The sequence below is a fragment of the Cyprinus carpio genome, chromosome B23 (genome assembly GCF_018340385.1).
Source record: "Cyprinus carpio isolate SPL01 chromosome B23, ASM1834038v1, whole genome shotgun sequence".
Taxonomy (NCBI): domain Eukaryota; kingdom Metazoa; phylum Chordata; class Actinopteri; order Cypriniformes; family Cyprinidae; genus Cyprinus; species Cyprinus carpio.
In genome coordinates this window covers 1,316,346-1,336,064 of record NC_056619.1, presented here as the reverse complement: position 1 = coordinate 1,336,064, position 19,719 = coordinate 1,316,346, and the positions used below count along the sequence as shown (strand labels likewise).

General features: G+C 39.2%; 2 protein-coding genes across 10 annotated transcripts in view; both read left to right on the top strand.

The window, feature by feature from the left end:
* The first annotated feature begins 376 nt into the window (after positions 1–376).
* Positions 377–5,142, top strand: lsm14b (LSM family member 14B). Its single transcript, XM_042751042.1, has 9 exons — positions 377–611; positions 1,242–1,405; positions 1,479–1,611; positions 1,681–1,845; positions 3,041–3,118; positions 3,191–3,352; positions 3,432–3,588; positions 3,648–3,818; positions 4,734–5,142. The coding sequence occupies exons 1-8, from the start codon at positions 491–493 to the stop codon at positions 3,808–3,810; spliced, it is 1,143 nt and encodes a 380-aa protein (XP_042606976.1). The 5' UTR covers positions 377–490; the 3' UTR covers positions 3,811–3,818; positions 4,734–5,142.
* A 4,439-nt stretch (positions 5,143–9,581) lies between these two features.
* The window catches only part of LOC109073185 (calcium-responsive transactivator-like), a 91,587-nt gene continuing 81,449 nt past the window's right edge, over positions 9,582–19,719 (top strand). For 2 of the 9 annotated variants that reach the window (XM_042750124.1, XM_042750122.1), the window contains exons 1-3: positions 9,596–9,884; positions 10,166–10,215; positions 10,947–11,023. In XM_042750124.1, coding sequence (XP_042606058.1) covers positions 9,794–9,884; positions 10,166–10,215; positions 10,947–11,023 — 218 coding nt within the window. In that variant the 5' untranslated portion in view covers positions 9,596–9,793. Of the gene's footprint in view, positions 9,885–9,908; positions 10,216–10,946; positions 11,024–19,719 lie in introns of those variants that run through there. The other 7 variants (XM_042750127.1, XM_042750125.1, XM_042750128.1 and 4 more) reach the window with 7 other exon arrangements.

Here is a 19,719-nt window from a genome sequence, read left to right as displayed (position 1 = left end):
AATACTTCTAATTAGAAAAAATATATATACTTTATACTTTTAAATAAGAATATATCATACTGTACATACGTTTACATAAACTTGAAGACTTATTGTGTCCCCTTGGGAAGTTTCAGAGGCCCCCCAGTGTTTGAACCTTATTGACAGGCATATGCGATTAAAATACCGTTTACTGTTGTTTTGTTATTTATATATAACAAATAAATAAATTAGTTGAATGAATGTATTAATTATGCATTTTATAAATGACAAATGCTCTATTTTCCACGATTATGAAAGTTTACGAAATGTATGATGAAAGTTTAGTGAAGATGCGGGACAGGTGCGGCGGGTCAAATAATGGGCGGGTGTGTCATCTCTATAAATCACACTAATGAGCGGTTTCTTACACAGCCTGTGCTTCAGGAGAGTAATCGCAGATGTGCGTTTGAACAGATCTGGCCTGTATTTGAAGTGTCTTTGATCAGCTGAAGTGGTTTGTGTTGAGATCATGAGCAGCGGTACTCCTTACATCGGCAGTAAGATCAGTCTGATCTCGAAAGCCCAGATTCGCTACGAGGGAATATTATACACTATAGACACTGATAATTCCACTGTGGCCCTGGCGAAAGGTGAGTGCTCGCAACAACAGTACACAGAGGTCTAGTTAATCCTAGTTTCCACGTGGGTCACGCACGGGAGATAATAATAATACAAACCTTATCTTTCTGAGCCAGTTCTCTTCAATAATATGAAATGACATGTTTTACGTGTTTAATAATGTTTTACGTGCAAATTAATAACGAAGACTAATCGAAGTCACTATCAAACATGGTAAAACTTGCTTTTCACTTAATAGTGATGGTTTATAGGTTTGAGTGTGTTAATCTGTATTTGACCTTCTATTTCCAGCACTCTTTATTCTAATTCGATTTTATTTTTCATTTATTTAAGGAAAGCAAGCTTGACCACTTGCACTCTCTATTCGTTTTCTAACTGCTGGTCTTCTTGTGATTGTGTTAAATGAATGAATAGCCTTGCTACGTGTACTTGTCACAGCACCTGCATATTATTGCTCTCTTGTTGGTTTGATTGCTTCTGCTGTCCTCACTTGTAAGTGTCTAAATGTAAATGTTAACTGCAGTCTAAATGGAAAGGAGAGGGTGAGGTTTGGTTGGGTTCGAGCTTGTGAGGTCCATCACATTGGTTTATTTGGCTGTGACCCCATCATAGAGTCTCATTGCAGCTTTTGTTTTTGTCAGTGAGGTCTTTTGGCACGGAGGGGCGACCGACAGACCGGCCCGTGCCGCCGAGGGATGAGGTCTTTGAGTACATCATCTTCAGAGGAAGTGACATCAAAGACATCACGGTCTGTGAGCCTCTGAAGATGCACCACAGTCTTCCTCAGGACCCTGCTATTGTTCAGGTCAGTTTGGCTGCGAGGGATTCTCCTCAGCATGTTTCTGCAGGCAGGGCTGATGTGTGTTTGTCTCTGTCAGTCGTCTGTTGGCTCGGTTCATTACCCTGCGTCTCAGGGTGGCTACAGCCCTTACCGGAGCGTGCTGCCCTCCTACAGCCAGCTGGCCGCCAGCTCGCTCCTCAGCCAGCAGTACGCCGCTGCCCTGGGCCTCGGTAAGATGAGCAGCCTTCTGTAACCTGAGCTGAGTGGTGCACTGAGTGACTGTTCGCTGTGTTTCTGAGGCGCTGGTTTACCTGGTGTTCCTGTGAGGAGAGGCCCGATGGTTGAGCAGGCCGTTCAGACGGTGCCTGCGGAGAAAGCGGTGCAGAAGAAGGGTTTGTCTGGAGTGCAGCCGCAGGGAGGAGAGACGGGCCGAGCACAGAGGGCCAGAGCCCCGGCCCAGAGAGGTGAGCTACCAAAGCAGAGTAACCATGGCCAGATCCCGGCTGATCAACCCAAACAGGGCAGTTTTAATGCTAGGAGATCCTCCGACATGTCCTCTGCCAAGCTCCTATATCTCATGGTTTAGTAGCTTGTGTTGGTTTTGCCTCCATGAGAAAAAGGGGGAACTTTTTTTTATTTTTTTATTTTTTTTTTTTTTAAAGCCATTTTTTTTTTTTTTTTTTTTTTTTTTTTTTTTTTTTTGCCATAAATAGTCACAGAAGCTGGCATGGCGTTAAACTCAAACATGGCTTACTCTGGTTTTGCTGGTCTGGTGTTTGTTCATGAAGCGATCCAGTGAACACACAGATCACAGTACACGAGTCTCCCTGTGAACTGATGCTGAGAGGGCTGGAGTGCTACTTCTGGTTAATGGTAGCGTGTGTTTCTTTTTGCATGTTGCAACATCTATTTTATTTTTTTTTTCTCTTTCTCTCTCTCTGTGCTATACTAAATTGACAAACTTTTTATGACTTGTGTATTATTTTAAGCATCAAACAAACTCAAATCATTGACAATACAAATGTAGTGTATAAAAATAATTCTATTTTTAGCCATTGTGCTTCTACATCTGATATAGAAGTATATTAGAAGATTTGTGAGGTGCAAACGCATTGCTCTAACGGTTATATTGTGTGTAATGTGGGCTGTTAGTGAGGCCTGTCCCAGCTCCAGAGGTCACATGTAGAGATGGCATGACATTCCCAGTATTCAGCCCAAGTGTGCTGTGCACACACAAAAGCTAAATTCAGTATTTCCTATGTAACTGACAACACAATATTAGTTGTGGGACTAGTTGTCCATTTTGTCAGTGATAAAAGCAGTCTGTGGCGTTCTTCACTTGTCTCTGCACGAACACACCAAATCCAGCACATCTTCAGTACTGCTACAGACATGCACTGTATTAAAGGCATTCAAATAAAGCATGCCAAGACCACAAGCATGGGGTTGCTATGGCTACTTGAATACCCTAAAATGACCTCCTTTTGGTTATTGTTTACTTTAAATAAACTTGTAATTCACTTAACTGCTTGCTCAGTAGAAATGGTGTGTGTGGTGTGGTTGTGTGTGTTTTTTTTTTTTTTTTTTTTTTTTTTTTTTTTTTTTTTTTTTTTTTTTTCCAACCCACTTCATGTTCTCCCCGTGGAATGTGTGTTTCAGCTGCACAGCAAGGAGCCTTGAAGGGACCGAGTCCAGTCAATGATGAGAACAAGCCTCCAGGCAGCAGGAGAAAACAGGGTAAAGACTGAAGGGTTTGTTCTTCTGTGGAAACGAACACCGCTTCCGATCCACATCTGAGGTGTCTTGCAGGAGCTCGACGGACCAGGAACCGTGGCCGAGGTCAAATCCTCGTAGGCAACACGAAGCCCAGCACCCTGCAGTTTGAGTCGGACTTTGACTTCGAAATGGCAAACGCTCAGTTTAATAAAGATGACCTGGAGAAAGAGATTGAAGACAAGCTCAGTGTTCAAGGTATGAATGCCTGCAGTGTTCTACTCCACTGACCTTCTGGAACTGCTTCGAGATGTTTTCCTTGTGTTTCTCCTGTCAGAACCAAAGGAGAGCCCAGAGGAAAGACGTGATGAAGAGCAGGAAAAGCCTGTCCCTGAGAGCGAGAGCACTGTTGAAGAGGATCCACTCGGGCCCAAATGCTTTTACAATAAAGCCAAGTGCTTCTTCGATAACGTCTCCTCAGAACTCAAGTCAAGGTATGAGGTGTGTGTTTCCGGCGGGAGCGTTCCTCGGAGTAATGTCTCTCTGTCTCCAGGCGTACCACATGGGCTGAGGAGAGGAAGCTGAACGTGGAGACCTTCGGGGTTCCTGGGAGGTTTCTGCGAGGCCGTGGTTTTCGGGGTAATTTCAGAGGGAGACGGGGCCGGGGGCCTGCGCAGCACCCCCTCCCACAGAGGGTAGGGAGTGGACGGCTGTGAGGCCTGGCGTGAGTCACTTACTCTGTTTGAGCTCCCAGTGATTGATTATTACAGCACTGTAAAATACTGCATCTGAGAGGCATCTGGAGTTTGAAGACTATATAAGGGGAACCTTTCAGGGCTGCGTATCCCATACAATGATGTAAACCACTGATTAACACCATAGTACGATGCTTTGTGGAAACAAACTAGCCCGTCATGACGGTTTCCCAAACACTGATGCATCTCCGTCATTTGAACCACAAGTTCAACAATTTAGGAACGTTATTAATGTCATACGTGAAGTAATAACTTCTGCTATTTAACTGCGTAGCTCTCCAAGATGCTGCTGTATTGATCATGGCACCTGATGACTAATTTAAATTAAAAAAAAATCCCGTCATTTTGCTTTATTTGACTCCTCGCAGGTCCCTCTTATGTCATATTCTGGGGTTCCCTTAGGCACATGCGCACTTCGAAAACAGCGCTTAAGGACGTGCAAAAATGAATAGATTAAAACGTGTATATACATTTAAATAGAGTGGAAGATTTAGATTGTACTGCATGTTAACTTGCTTATTGTGCCCAAGAGCATAATGCATTTAAGCCCATATGTCCTACTAACAAGAAACTATGCTCAACTATTTGTTTGAACTAGTTTCGGGAAACACAGAATTGTTGAGCCATGTTGGTAACAACAGAACTTGTGAACCTAGTTGGCTTACGATGCTTTTGGGAAACGCACCCCTGATGTTTTCAGTTCTCGAGATGAGGAACATGACCGATTTACCTGTGTGCTAATATCAAAGTGTTGGCAGTCTGTTATCATAGATCTCTCTTCTAATCAGCTCCTGATGCATCGAAATCCCACTCCCCATCACAAATGCTTGCTGGCTCGGAGTGAATGGCTAAAACTTTGGCTTAAACTTGTCTCTTTCCTCCAGATGCTCTGCTTTCCTCTGGGACGTGGGTGATTTGGTCTTGTCTGAGATCTTCAGTGGTAAATATCACTAGACTCGCGCTCCTGTCAAAAATGGCTACATTGTTACTTTTCATTTGTTTAAACGGCCTTTTCCTTTTTGTTTAATGTGAAGAATCTCTCAGCTTTAATGTGAATGCACCTTAATCTATTAGTGATTTCTGCATTTGGACTAGGATAGCACTTTTATTTGCATGTACGACCAATTTAATGGCTGTACAGGAATATCCATTTAGATGGAGTAGATGAACTTCAGCCTATGGTATGTGGTCCCCGATAAATTATTTATTACCTTTTTCTTTGCTGCTTTTTTCATGTGTAAAATTGTAAGGGGATCTTGTTCTTGATTGTGATTGTTAATAAACATAGGAAATTAATATCTGGAGTCTGTCTGTTTGAGGTATGGTGGGTTTTTTTGTTAAATTGGTGCTTTGTGAATGACTTGTAGAGCTTTAATTCCATATACTTTAATAAAATGTTTAAAGATTAGTGAAAGGAATGGTTCACCCAAAACATGAAAATTCACTGAATGTGCTCATTTGCAACTGTGCCATCAGAATGAGTCCAAACAGCTGATCAAAACGAAGTCCACATGTAATCCACACCACTCAAGTCCATCAATTAACATCAGACTAAGTTGATTCTTGATTGCTAATTTTATCTAATTTAATTAAAATGCTGTATGTATCTTGGATGCATGCAGATGCCATTCTTCTAGCGATGTAGCACGTACTTTGGGTGTTATGGGCCTTTAATCTAGATTTAAACTGCAAGAGTGCATTTGCCTCCCGAACAATGTTAGGTAGGTTATTCCAGAGTTTGGGGGATGCATGCAGATGAGGATCTTCCCGCCCGCAGTTGACTTTTTTTTTTTTAGCTATTTCAAATTGTTTTGAGAATGGAGCACGTGGAGGACTTAGAACAGAGCTCGTCGTTTCAAATACGGTGCTTAAACCATTCAGGGCTTTAAGTAATAAGCAAGATTTTAAAATCTGGAATGTGGGATAGGAGCCATTTGAAAGTGTTGACAGGAAAAAAACAAATGAAAGATACTTCCTGGTTCTAGTTAAGACTTCTAGCTGCTGGCAGCAAGTCAGGTCATAAAACTCATAATACCACTGCATTTGACATTGAGGCATGGGTCATAATTTAGAGTTATTTTTCAGATGGAAAAATGCAGTTTTACAAATTATAAGAAGCTTTCAAAGGCTTAGCTCCCTGCGCACCTAGATTAGTCTTCTGACGAAGAACTGAAACCAATCTCGAAATATCCGAATGCATGTTTTTTTTTTTTTTTTTTTTTAGTACCTGGATACAAAGTCTTAGAAGGAGATAGCGCTCGGTCACATTTGGCTCAAAAACTCTGGAATTGGGTCACTTCCTGATGAAATTATTGGGTTCAGACACAAATTAAAGATACTTTAAATGTGAGATTAAAAAACACAGTCACTCTTTAATAACTGCACTGGCTACAAATTAAGCATCTCCGTATCTTACAAAATATTATTGTTATACTGATCAAAGGCGCATTAATGGCTTAGCTCCTGTGTATCTAACTAGTCTTTTACTTGGCTACAACAGCAGCACGCTCCCTAATTAAACTCTGGACTTTTGTAGTACCTAGGATAGCAAAGTCCACTAAAGGAGGTAGAGCTTTTTTCACACCTGGATCCAGAACACCTGAGAAGAGAAGATGCCAGCCCCTCAGAGGACCTCAGATGATGCTAACCCAGAGACAACATACAGAACTACCACATTCTGCTATAAGTTTGATTGCATCATATAATAATTGCTGTTAATAGTGTTCATCGTCTGTTTGTTTACGTCTTTAATTGATTTTTCTGAACATTTCTGCCGTATACACAAACTAACAGTCACCACTGATAAGCTACTACTAAATATTGTAGAAACTTAATTTTCTGTAAAGTTGCTTTGCAATGATTTGTATTGTAAAAAGCACTATACAAATATACTTGAATTTAACTGTTAATAATTGATTAATTGCGATTGAACTGAATCATTTAAATGGTTGATTCATTCAGGAACAAAACAGCGTCATGTTGCTCAGTGATGCAAACTGGAACTGTATTTGTTAGCGAACAGACCACAACCAATGGACTGTGTTACACGATTTGGCGATTCAGGTTCTGGCATCTAGTGGACACACGAACAAAGACTTCTGTAGTTTAAAGGGGTCATATGATGATGCTGCTGCTTGTGTATTTGGTGTAATGAAATGTGTTTATGCGGTTTAAGGTTAAAAAAAAACATTATTTTCCACATACTGCACATTATTGTTTCTCCTCTATGCCCCGCCTTTCTGAAACACGTTGATTTTTACAAAGCTCATCGATCTGAAAAGCGAGGTGTGCTGTGATTGGCCAGCTACCCAGTGCATTGTGATTGGCCAAATGCCTCAAGCATGTGACGGAAATGTTACGCCTCTTAAAGGGATAGTTCACCCAAAAATGAAAATTATGTCATTAATGACTCACCCTCATGTCGTTCCAAACCCGTGAGACCTCCGTTCATCTTCGGAACACAGTTTAAGATATTTTAGATTTAGTCCGAGAGCTTTCTTCCCTCCATTGAGAATGCATGTACGGTATACTGTCCACGTCCAGAAAGGTAATAAAAACATCTTCAAAGTAGTCCATGTGACATCAGAGGGTCCGTTAGAATTTTTGAAGCATCGAAAATACATTTTGGTTCCAAAAATAACAAAAACTACGACTTTATTCATCCTTGTCTTCTCTCCCGGGTCTGTTATGAGCGCGTTCACAACCACTGCAGTTTAGTGATATCCGGTTCGCGAACGAATCACTCGATGTAACCGGATCTTCTTGAACCAGTTTCACCAAATCGAACTGAATCGTTTGAAACGGTTCGCGTCAACAATAAGCATTAATCCACAAATGACTTAAGCTGTTAACTTTTTTAACATGGCTGACAATCCCTCTGAGTTCAAATAAACCAATATCCCGGAGTAATTCATTTACTCAAACAGTACACTGACTGAACTGAGCCAGATACGACGAAACATTGACTCGTTCTCGAGTCAAGAACCGTTTCTGTCGGACGCGTCCGGTTCGAGAACCGAGGAGCTGATGATACTGTGCATGGCGTGATTCAGACTGACACACAGCGCGTCTGAACCGAACTGGTTCTTTTGGTGATTGATTCTGAACTGATTCTGTGCTAATGTTATGAGCGCGGGTAAACCGAAGGCTTGAATCAAGGGCAATCATCGCCAATGAAGTCATTACGTCGAGCGCAAAAGAACTGGTGAACCGTTTTCGGCAACCGGTTTATTGAATCAAACTGTCCGAAAGAACCAGTTCGCGGAGAAGAACAGAACTTCCCATCACTACCGGTAATCCGGATCCGAAAACCGATGCAAGCGGTTCTTGACTCGAGAACGAGTCAATGTCGTTCGTTCTGGCTCGTTATCTGGCTCGGTCACAGCAGTTCAGTCAGTGTACTGTTTGAGTAAATGAATTACTCCGGGATATTGGTTTATTTGAACTCCAGAGGGAGTGTCAGCCATGTTAAAAAAGTTAACAGCTTAAGTCATTTGTGGATTAATGCTTATTGTTTGACGCGAACCCTTTCAAACGATTCAGTTCGATTTGGTGAACTGGTTCAAGAAGATCCGGTTACATCGAGTGATTCGTTCGCGAACCGGATATCACTAAAATGGGTTGTTTTGGACGAGATTGTAAATTATGTGGTTGATGAGTCAATGTTGTGTAGTTTCGTAGTTTTTGATATTTTTGGACCAAAATGTATTTTCGATGCTTCAATAAATTCTAACTGACCCTCTGATGTCACATGGACTACTTTGAAGATGTTTTTATTACCTTTCTGGACGTGGACAGTATACCGTACATACATTCTCAATGGAGGAACACAAAGCTCTCGGACTAAATCTAAAATATCTTAAACTGTGTTCCGAAGATGAACGGAGGTCTTACGGGTTTGGAACGACATGAGGGTGAGTCATTAATGACATAATTTTCATTTTTGGGTGAACTATCCCTTTAACATACTGTGATGCCTTGTCCGGCCGAGCCACGAGACATAAACATGAAACCCACTATAAACATGATATAAACATGATTTCTAGTCGTGTCTTCTTTTGGAAGGGAAAAAAAAGTTGTTTCGCTTTCTCAACGAAACAGCATCACACACCGCGGGCTCGAGAGAGCAGAGGAGGAGGCCTAGAGTGAGCCGCGGCCGGCTTGAGAGATCAGAGGTGGGAGGCTTGAGGCGAATTCTACGTGTACCTTGTGCGTGCGGCAACCACATGTGACAACCCCAGGCTGTATTTTACAATTAGTATGATACAATGAAAAAACATCAAACATTATTACGTTTAATAAATGTTACATTATTTAAAAAAAAATCATACTCAAAACAGTACTTCTGTGCCACATACATTCAATTAGAATGTACGAATTAATTAAAATGAAACACTACTCTGTCTGAATGTTGGGTTCATCGGTATGTCCCTTACGAAAAAATGGTTTTATTATAGTAAAAGTGTAGTACACTATTTATTTTATTTTATTTTATTATTATTATTATTATTATTTTTTTTTTTTGCATATTGGTTAACATTTGTATAACCACAGTTTTACTTATACCATGGTTAAAATGGTTAAATGGTAAATTTAACCATTTTAAACCTTCAACATTTTACCATTTGTTAAACGGTAAAATGGTTAAATTAGTGCAGCAAAATTATGGTTAATTTGTGATTACCATGGTTTAACTATAGTAAGCATGTTTTTATTTATTTTTATTTGAAGTAAAGCCATGGTTGTTTATCGTAAGGGGTGAATGATTCTCGCGTTGGTCACATCAACACAACATTCCCTGTCAGTGCGTGGATGAAGTGCGTGTGACCGAGCAGTGTGTCGGAAAAACAACAACATTTTTTTCTATCGTGTTATAAAAAGGAAAGCTCAGAAGTGAGCCGGTTCCCTTTGTTCACGAACATCACCGTGTCGTTTGCGTGAGAGAATGACGTATTCTATGGTGAATCCGCAGCAGCGTTACGGACAGCACCGGCCCAATAGAGATGAACAGATTATACCAAGAGAGACTGGAGGAGGTCAGGTGCTCCCTTACATAATACCTTTATTTATGAATGAGCGCTAAAGAAAATTGTATCTAGCTAGCTGTACCAACATTAAACACCTTTTTGTGCTTTACATCGGCCAGTAATCTTAATGGTTAACTTTTTGCAAAACTGTCATATTTAGACGCTGAGACTCCCCTATGTTTCATCAGCAATACTCGTCCGGAGTGTATAAGCGCCTCAACGCGGCATAATATATACAGATCAAACATTTATTATCATTTCGCACTGGAAAATGTCTGTTACATTTTCAGCTGTGCGTCCGAGAGGGAAAGGAGAGGTCACACAACAAACCATACAGAAGGTAGGCTGGTTTGTTTGAGTGTGTTTGTGAATGTTGCGCGTCCGCGGCTGACACTGCTTCACTCCTCAACAAACAAACTGACGGATAAAAACCCTGCTGTCTGGCGCGTGTTCATACAGGTTATTACGTCCCTGTTCATACACCTGTACTGCTCATGTGCCCTAATCCAATCTGAGCATGCTATTATTCTGTTGTGACATTAAATATATTTTAATGATCGGACAAAAAAATAATTATTTGATACTACCACTACTTACACACACACACACACACACACACACACACACACACACACACACAATACCACATTATAGGTAGCTAATTGTTCGGATTCACATAAGAAGGTTGTTTTGTGAAATTTTAAGTATAGTAAACACGAGTGATTATTTGCGCTTGGTTGACGGGAGTCCATTAGAACATCAATTACAGTGACTGCCTGTCTGTCTATAGTGAATCAGTTAATGCCAGGGATATTATATTTAATATAACTGCAAATAATACCAGTCGAAGTACAAAGGGCGATGTCAATAAAAGTAAAATCAAAGTAATATCGATTGGTCTGGTTTAGGAATGCCTGTTCTTTCTGTATCAGATAATTTATCTTTGTAAAGTGCACTTACTATCCATAGATTTGCCACTTCATTTCAATGTGCTATTATTGTGTAATCGTGGTAGCAATTATTTGAGCTCAAAAACATCATAGACCTTCTTTACTGTTTGTTCTTGCATAGATGCTGGATGAAAATCATCATCTGATACAGTGCATTATGGACTATCAGAGCAAAGGAAAAACATCAGAATGTACACAGTATGTATTTCTCCTATATGTTCTATTTCTTTTATATTTTCATAGATTTTTTATAATTTTTTAGTTTGGACTGATTTTTTTTTGAGTTTTGAATTGTTTTATTTTTGCTAATTAAAAAAGTTTTATAATTAAAGAAGTGAGCAGCGAGAAATATCACTATCACTCAAAAGAGATGGAGTCCAAACAGAAAAAGCTATTGTACTGTGTGTGGAGCGCCGCTCACCAGCAGCACTGTGTTGACATCTCACGACTTGCTGTGAAGAAACTGACTGCTGCTATTACTATGTCTGCTATACTGGACATAGTGCTTTCAAGCACTGCTTTCTGTGTTTTACAAAGCACAAACATTTAAGTAGATGGACAAAACAAGCAAACCAAACAATATAACAACAAATACAACTTGAATGTTATATATGTTGAAACAGAATGATTCACTGATTCAGATTAAATGAGTGCAACCAACATCACTGCAGCAGCAGTCAGTAAACAAACAGTATGTGTCCTGAAAGAGTCGGAAACCATTGTTCTTTAGAGAAGAATAAGAGTCTGATAATTGTAAGCAACAACTTAGTGTTTACTTCTTTAAGGATTTAAAAAAAGACCAGGTTTTTTAAAAATATCCCGGTTCACTATTTTATTTGTTATTATATAAAATGGATTACATATAGGGGAAGTGATCCTATTAAGCACACCTTAAATTGTTGGTTCACCAAAACAAATAAAAAAAAAATAAAAAATAACAATTTTAAATTATCATTTACTCACACTGGGCTTGTTCTAATGCCATATGCCCTTCTTTCTTTGACCACAAGAGGAGAATTTAAAAAAAAAGTCCAGCTCACGATTGTCCATGTAATGGCAGTGGACAGCGATCAGCATCAAGCTTTTTTAAAAAAGACACAAGAGTATCACATAATGGTAATATGCAGCACATATCGTATATTCCAAGTATTCCGGGTTATATGATAGGGTTTAGTGAAAAGCTAACAGAATTTTAATGTATTATTTAAAGAAAATCTTGTCCTCTGACTTTGGTCTCTGCACACGGCCTGGGCCGGACTTACCATTGGGCTTGAGTGGGCTGCAGCCCATGGGCCCCACCTTGGAGGGGGCCCCGCCTTTGCCCGTTTATGTTTGTTTGATTTGTTCATTATTATACGCTATTCAGAATTCATCATTATTAAACCGCATTTCCACTGCGCAGGCGAGCAGTGTTGCCACAGTCAGCGGTTTTCCCCGCGGAATTTGGCTACTTTAACACTGTTTCTGCGGGTTGATTTTCATGTCCGCGGGGTTAAGCGACCACCAGAACGTGATATTTATTTACTACATGCGATTTTACCAGGGGACCCCTCGAAATGCGATTGGGTTACTTTAGGCTAGTTTTGAGTACCAATTGGGCAGGTTTTGTCGTTGAAAACCTGGCAAACCATGCAGCGCAAGATCTCTAAACGGGCAAGCTGAGGCTACTACACTTATAAGTACAACTAGACCTTCAAGTTCACAATCCAACAGCATAAACTGTTATTCATAAACTGACATTTCACATAGAAGGACACTGAATCGCGTTTGCATCAATATGGTTTGTTATCACACGACTTCAGCTCCATTAAGCTTTTAGCCCAGCAAGAGCGCACATTTATATTAAAAGATAAACATAAATTCTCAATGTCACACCTCATTTCTTTACAGAGGATGAGTTTATATTAATATTATTAATGTTGCACTAAATTATGCGATCATCTGATGAGTTTTTGAGCGCTCTTTCTGGTCTTACTGCCATACACATAGTGGGGAAGTTATGTCATTAAAATGATTTTAAATACAAAAAGACTATTTAAGGAGTTTCTGTTTTTATAACATAGCTATGCCTTAAAATGAATGTAGGACTTAGCCTATCACACAAACAAGTCCGTTTATATTTATTTATATAATAATATATATATATATATATATATATAGATATTATATATTTATATATATCTGCAAGATCGCAAATGTATAGTAAACAACAACTACAGAAATTCCGTTTTGCTTATGTCAGAAAGAAAAATAGAACAGAACAGGCAGAACCGCTGCATCTCCAAAGTGTTTTGTTCCTCAGGGTCACACGGACCAGTAAATGACTTCAAAGTAGTCGTTTGCAAAGTTAAATGAATCAGCTTTTTAAAAAGAATTGGTTGATTCAACTCAATCATTAAGACAGTCACTTGTTGTAGTTTCATATTTAAATAAAAGTAGCTTATTTTATATTTTTAATATTTCTACATTAAAATGTAATATTTAAACTTAACATTTATGCACAATCCATCTATAAATTTTTTTGATAGTGACTTAATTTGATTTTTATAGCCAGCATGTCTTTTTTATTTGATTTGAATTTATTGATTAAATAGGAACCTGACATAAGAGGACACAGATATAACAATAATTTTATACTATATAATAAGCCAACATCTGTTTTTTTTTTTTTTTTGCTCAAAGTTTTTTCAGGTTTTGATTTCTCAACTGACGGGAGAAAACATCCTGTTTATTATATTATAATGAATATTTAATATTACATTTAAATTATGACTATAGCCTCGACATGTTGCATATTAATTGTACTGTTTATAAACCTCAAAGCATGTTTGTTCATTTTGTGTTACTCCATAATGATGTTCTATTTGAGGGCATTTGTAGTGTAGGTATAGGGCCCAAACATAACCTCAAGCCCAGGGGCCCCCGCCTGCCTAAGTCCTGCCCTGCACACGGCTGCAGATTACTGAGACTCTATTGATAGTTTTCTTTTGATTTATGTCACATAATAGTAGTGAATGCCTGGATGGAAGGAAAAAAGATTTGTTTGATTGACTGACCATTAGTTATTTTTACACAGTTTGCATTAAGTAGTAATGTAGTAAAACCACTGATCTATATATGACTGGATCGCATGCTTCTAAACTGAAGCAGGCAGTGAAGCGACCGAAAGTGTTCGATCCGCCATCTTACTAATCCCTACCGGCAGAGAGAACCATTGAGTCACACTCAAACCACTGAACTAAAATCACCCGATTTGAAGCGATCGTCAAACAGGACTAGTTTTTACGTTATGTGTACGTAAATTAATGTTTACTTCAGATGTTATCTGCAGTGTTTACGGTCTTTTGGGGCAGTATAAGTGAAATATTTAAACCGTTTAGGTGTGTGTCTGCTGCGCACTAACGACACAGGTAACGATCCAACACAAAATATAGCTTATTTCTTCATGAACATAATAATTCAGGAATTATTAAACATGAACGATTTGTTTTAGGAATTGGTTTTGATTTTTTTAAATGAATAATACAATTATGTTGTTAATGTTGCTCTATAATGAAATGAATGGTTAACTTGGTTCCGTACTGTATATAGTCAGTTATTTCTCTGAATAAATTTATAGATTTCAGAATGAGCACTTTGTCGTTTGTTATATATGTTGAGGTCGTGTCCGTCTGATGTTTATCATGTTCATGATGTTTTCGCTACTGTAATGAACGTAGCTTTTTAATAAGTAGGGGAAATTCCCAACATTTAAAAAAAATATCCGTTCACATGCCTAGGGTGTTTGCATTGTAATAATGTACAGAGATACTTCAGATTTATAAACGCTGACTTGTTAGGTGATGTTTTCTCATTAAAATCATACAATTTCCTGTTAATTCAATAGAACGTTTACGCACACTAAGGATTACCAATATGGCGGCGCGGCGGCTTCACTTTAATGACGTCATGAGCAATCCAGTTCTATATTATAGATCAGTGAGTAAAACACAGATATTAAAAGGGTGAAATTCAGTAAACACCTTATTGATGATGTACACTCATCGGCCACTTTATTAGGTACACCTATTCAATTGCTTGGTAACACAAATTGCTAATCAGCCAATTACATGGCAGCAACTCAATGCATTTAGGCATCTAGATGTGGTAAAGACGACTTGCTGAAGTTCAAACCAAGCATCAGAATGGGGAAGAAAGGGGATTTAAGTGACTTTGGACGTGGAATGGTTGTTGGTGCCAGACGGGCTGGTCTGAGTATTTCAAAAACTACAGATCTACTGGGATTTCCACACACAACCATCTCTAGGGTTTACATAGAATGGTCTGAAAAAGAGAAAATATCCAGTGAGCGGCAGTTGTGTGGATGAAAATGCCTTGCTGATGTCAGAGGTCAGAGGAGAATGGGCAGACTGGTTAGAGATGATAGAAAGGCAACCAGTAACTCAAATAACCACTCGTTACAACCAAGGTATGCAGAATAGAACACACAACACGTCAAACCCTGAAGCAGATGTGCTACAGCAGCAGAAGACCAAACCGGGTGCTGCTCCTGTCAGCTAAGAACAGGAAACAGAGGCTACAATTCACACAGGCTCACCAAAACTGGACAATAGAAGATTGGAAAAACGTTGCCTGGTCTGGTGAGTCTGGATTTCTGCTGTGACATTCAGATGGTAGGATCAGAATTTGGCGTAAAGAACACGAAAGCATGGATCTATTCTGCCTTGTCTCAATGGTTCAGGCTGGTGGTGGTGGTGTAATGGTGTGGGGGATATTTTCTTGGCACACTTTGGGCCCCTTAGTACAAATTGAGCATCGTTTAAATGCCACAGCCTACCTGAGTATTGTTGCTGACCATGTCCATCCCTTTATAAATACAGTGTACCCATCTTCGGATGGCTGCTTCCAGCAGAATAATGCACCATGTCACAAAGCTGAAATCATCTCAGACTGGTTTCTTGAACATGACGATGAGTTCACTTTACTCAAATGTACTCCACAGTCACCAGATCTCAATCCAGTAGAGCAGCTTTGGGATGTGGTTGGTGGGGGGGGTTATTATCATGGTTGTTGTGCAGACAAAGTCACCAGATCTCAATCAATAGAGCATGTCAATATGGACCAAAATCTCTGAGGAATGTTTCCAAACCCTTGATGAATCTTTGTCTGAATGTATTAAGGAAGTTATTAAGGCAGTTGTGGGTGCAAAAGCGGTTCTAGCAAGGTGTTAGTAATGTGTTGGTAAGTGAGTGTATATTTTGTACAGGCAAGCATATGAACGCAGAATATAAACACAATGTGCAAAGTTTCACGTTAAATGGTTCCCACAGAAAACCATTATAAGAAAAACACTGAACCATTAAGCGGATTGCATTCATATTCCGACCTCATCTGCTTGCCTATGTTAACTATGCATCATGAATATAGTGATTACTGAATTTGATCTTTGAATATTGCTATTTTTAAGTATATTAAGGCACTTTAAGTGTTTTTAAAACGTTTGACGCACTGTTTTATGGTTGAAATATTGCCGCGGGTGCATAATATGAATTGCAAATGGCCAAAACCTGCATTTTGTTCACATACCTTTGTTTTATTCTTTTGAGAGGTGATCTAAATATTTGCAGCTGTGAAGCAGATGGAAAATTGATAGGCTTGTGCTGCAGTTCTATGGATGTTTTGTCCTCCAGGTCTTCGAGCCGGTCTTGTGACTGAAAGCTATCAATTAGTGCAGCAGTTTACTCCGAGAAAAACAAGTTGTGAGAAATCAAGATTAATATAAACAACACAAAATACAATCCATGTACTTTCTTAGATATTTGTAGATAAATGTAGATATTCAACTTTATTATTTACATTCGCTATTGCTAGGTGTTGTATTTCATGTTGCATATTTATTAATCTTGATTTCTAACAACTTGTGTGCTTTTTCTGGGTGAGTAGGAGTGAACTGCTGCATTAGTTTCATGAAGGTGCAGTCATGCACAGAACACAGACGGCTAAGGTTAGGACTAAAGGGGTCATATGACGCTGCTAAAAAGAATATTATTTTGTGTATTTGGTGTAATGCAATGTGTTTATGTGGTTAAAGGTTTAAAAAACACATTATTTTCCACATACTGTACATTATTGTTTCTCCTCTATACCCCGCCTTTCTGAAATGCGTCGATTTTTACAAAGCTCATCGATCTGAAAATGATGACAAAGACAAAACGAGACAAAACCAATAAAACCCATACAAATTACTTTTAAGTGCTGCGTTGTGTATAAACAAAAACATTTGTCTGCATTTGTGATTGGAGAAACGACAAACAACAAGCTCTACACTGCTCAAAACTCACGTTTGAATCATTAGTGGCAAATTCTTTAAATATGAATAATTTACTTACAGGCTGTGAGTCAGAAGTGCCAGACTGTCCTTGCAAAGTTGGAATTGCCCCACTTTATAGAACAGCCTTTTAAACGAGGCATTTTAGGAGGGCGTGGAATATCTCTTTGGGTTTGAGACTTAAGTCTTTGCAACTTTAGGGATTTTATCTATGCACGAACAGTTTGTAACACTCCAAAGAGAAAGGAAAACTTGAAATCTCATCATATGACCTCTTTTTGTTGGTTTGTTTTTCACCAGACCCTCTCATGTACTCCCATAACAATTGCAATATATGACCAACATGTCATGGGACAATTCTGTGATACTTTAACATATATTTTTTTTAAAATTAATTTATTATATATAGACAAGCATTTCATGTTCTGAAAAAACAAACAAACAAAAAAAAAAAAAAACAGAAGGGGAGACAGCAATGGAACAACAACAGGGTGAGTAAGTAAGGACTTTTTATTTTTGGGTGAACTATACCATACATATTAACACCTTACATGTAGATGTGTGGATAATATAGTGGCAAAAAGATATAGGTAAATGTGTAGCAGTTAAAGGAACACTCCACCGTTTTTTGAAATAGGGCTTATTCACATTATTTCCTACATTTAGATAGGTGGGCAAATGCATTTTTGTGTCAGTTCATGCATTGTTTTAGTTTGACTGGGTCGGCGTTAGCTTAGCTTAGCACAATGAATGGAATCCTTTGTTGCCAGCTAGCATGGCCTGCTGTAAAAGTGATCAAAAAATTTAAAAAAACCCACCTAATTACTTCTTGTGGCCTGCGTATTCACAACGAGTACAAATAGCGATCCAGATTAACACTAGGTGATTTCCTAGGCAGATATTGACTTGGGACTATATTATGGGGAAGCACAGGCGAAGCACTGCTGCTTAGGCGAAGCACTGATTACTTCGGCGCAGAGATATACCAACCTATATTGCCTGTGAAAAACATCAACTCTATGTGAATACAGGTAGAATATGGGTCGATCTATACATGCGTCATGATTAAAATAATCACTTACTCTGTGGACAGCTGTCCATTTGGTCCATTCGGCATGGGGCGTTTTTTTCCAGTTCACTTTGTCACACCGGAAAAAAAAATCGAGTACTGCAGAATGGATCAGCGCCGTGAAATCCTCTGTAGATGTGACACAACTTCGGGCACGCTCATCTTTGACGTGTTGAGCCTGGTCATCAATGGCAAAAACATGTCCCACTCTCTACAGCACAGACACTTCTATTTTCCGTCGGCATAGATTGGCATATTCCCCCTCATTCACACCACCAGTTCATGTTGGCTCTCATCCTCACGTCCTCAGGCTGTTGAGCGATCGCAACCTCCTCCTCCTGTCGTTCTATTTCCAAAGCACGCATCTCGTCTTCTGTAAACTCTGGTTCAAATAGGTATGGTTCTGGTTCTTGACGTCTGAGAAGTCATCCTCTTCGTCTATCTCAAAATCAGCCATGTTCATCGCCATTCGTGTACTGTAAGGAAAATATCCAGGCAGCTACTATTCACGCCGGGTATGTTGACGGAAGTCGTTGGGATTTAATGTGTTGCGTTGATATCTCTGCGCCGAACAGTAGCAGTGCTTCGCCTAAGCCGCAGTGCTTCGCCTGTGCTTCCCCATTAATATAGTCCCAAGTCAATATCTGCCTAGGAAATCACCTAGTGTTAATTTGGATCGTATTTGTACTCGTTGTGAATACGCAGGCCACAAGAAGTAATTTAGGTGGGTTTTTTAATTTTTTTGATCACTTTTACTCAGGCCATGCTAGCTGGCAACAAAGGATTCCATTCATTGTGGTAAGCTAAGCTAACGCCGACCCAGTCAAACTAAAACAATGCATGCACTGACACAAAAATGCATTTGCCCACCTATCTAAATGTAGGAAATAATGTGAATAAGCCCTATTTCAAAAAACGGTGGAGTGTTCCTTTAAAGGATTACTCCACCCCAAAATGAACATTTTGTGATTAATCACTTACCCCCATGTCTTTCCAAACCCGTAAAAACTTTGTTCGTCTTCGGAACACAATTTAAGATATTTTGGATGAAAACTGGGATGCTTGTGAGTGTCCCATTGACTGCTAAGTAAATTACACTGTCGAGGTCCAGGAAAGTATTAAAGACATCGTCAGAATAGTCCATTTGCCATCAGTGGTTCAACCATAATGTTATGAAGCGACGAGAATACTTTTTGTAAGTGAAGAAAACAAAAATAATGACTTTATTCAACAATTCGTCTCTCCGCATCACCATAGTACCATTTTGGAGAATATCCGCTCCAAAATAACACAATAACTCAGATGAGCGTACGCTGCTTGCGTTCAGCTTATATTCCCCAAGCGCTACGGTGATGTGGAGAGACACAGAGGAGACGAACTGTTGAATAAAGTTTTTTTTTTTTTTTTTTTTTTTCATTTTTTCTTCACATAAAAAAAGTATTCTTGTCGCTTCATAATGTTACGGTTGAATCACTGCTGGCAGATGAACTATTCTGA

Coding starts and splice junctions, on each gene's coding strand:
- lsm14b (XM_042751042.1), top strand. CDS start 491: ATGAGCAGCGGTACTCCTTACATCGGCAGTAAGATCAGTCTGATCTCG. Junction 612..1,241: donor CACTGTGGCCCTGGCGAAAG/GTGAGTGCTCGC, acceptor TGTTTTTGTCAG/TGAGGTCTTTTGGCACGGAG. Junction 3,353..3,431: donor AGACAAGCTCAGTGTTCAAG/GTATGAATGCCT, acceptor TTCTCCTGTCAG/AACCAAAGGAGAGCCCAGAG.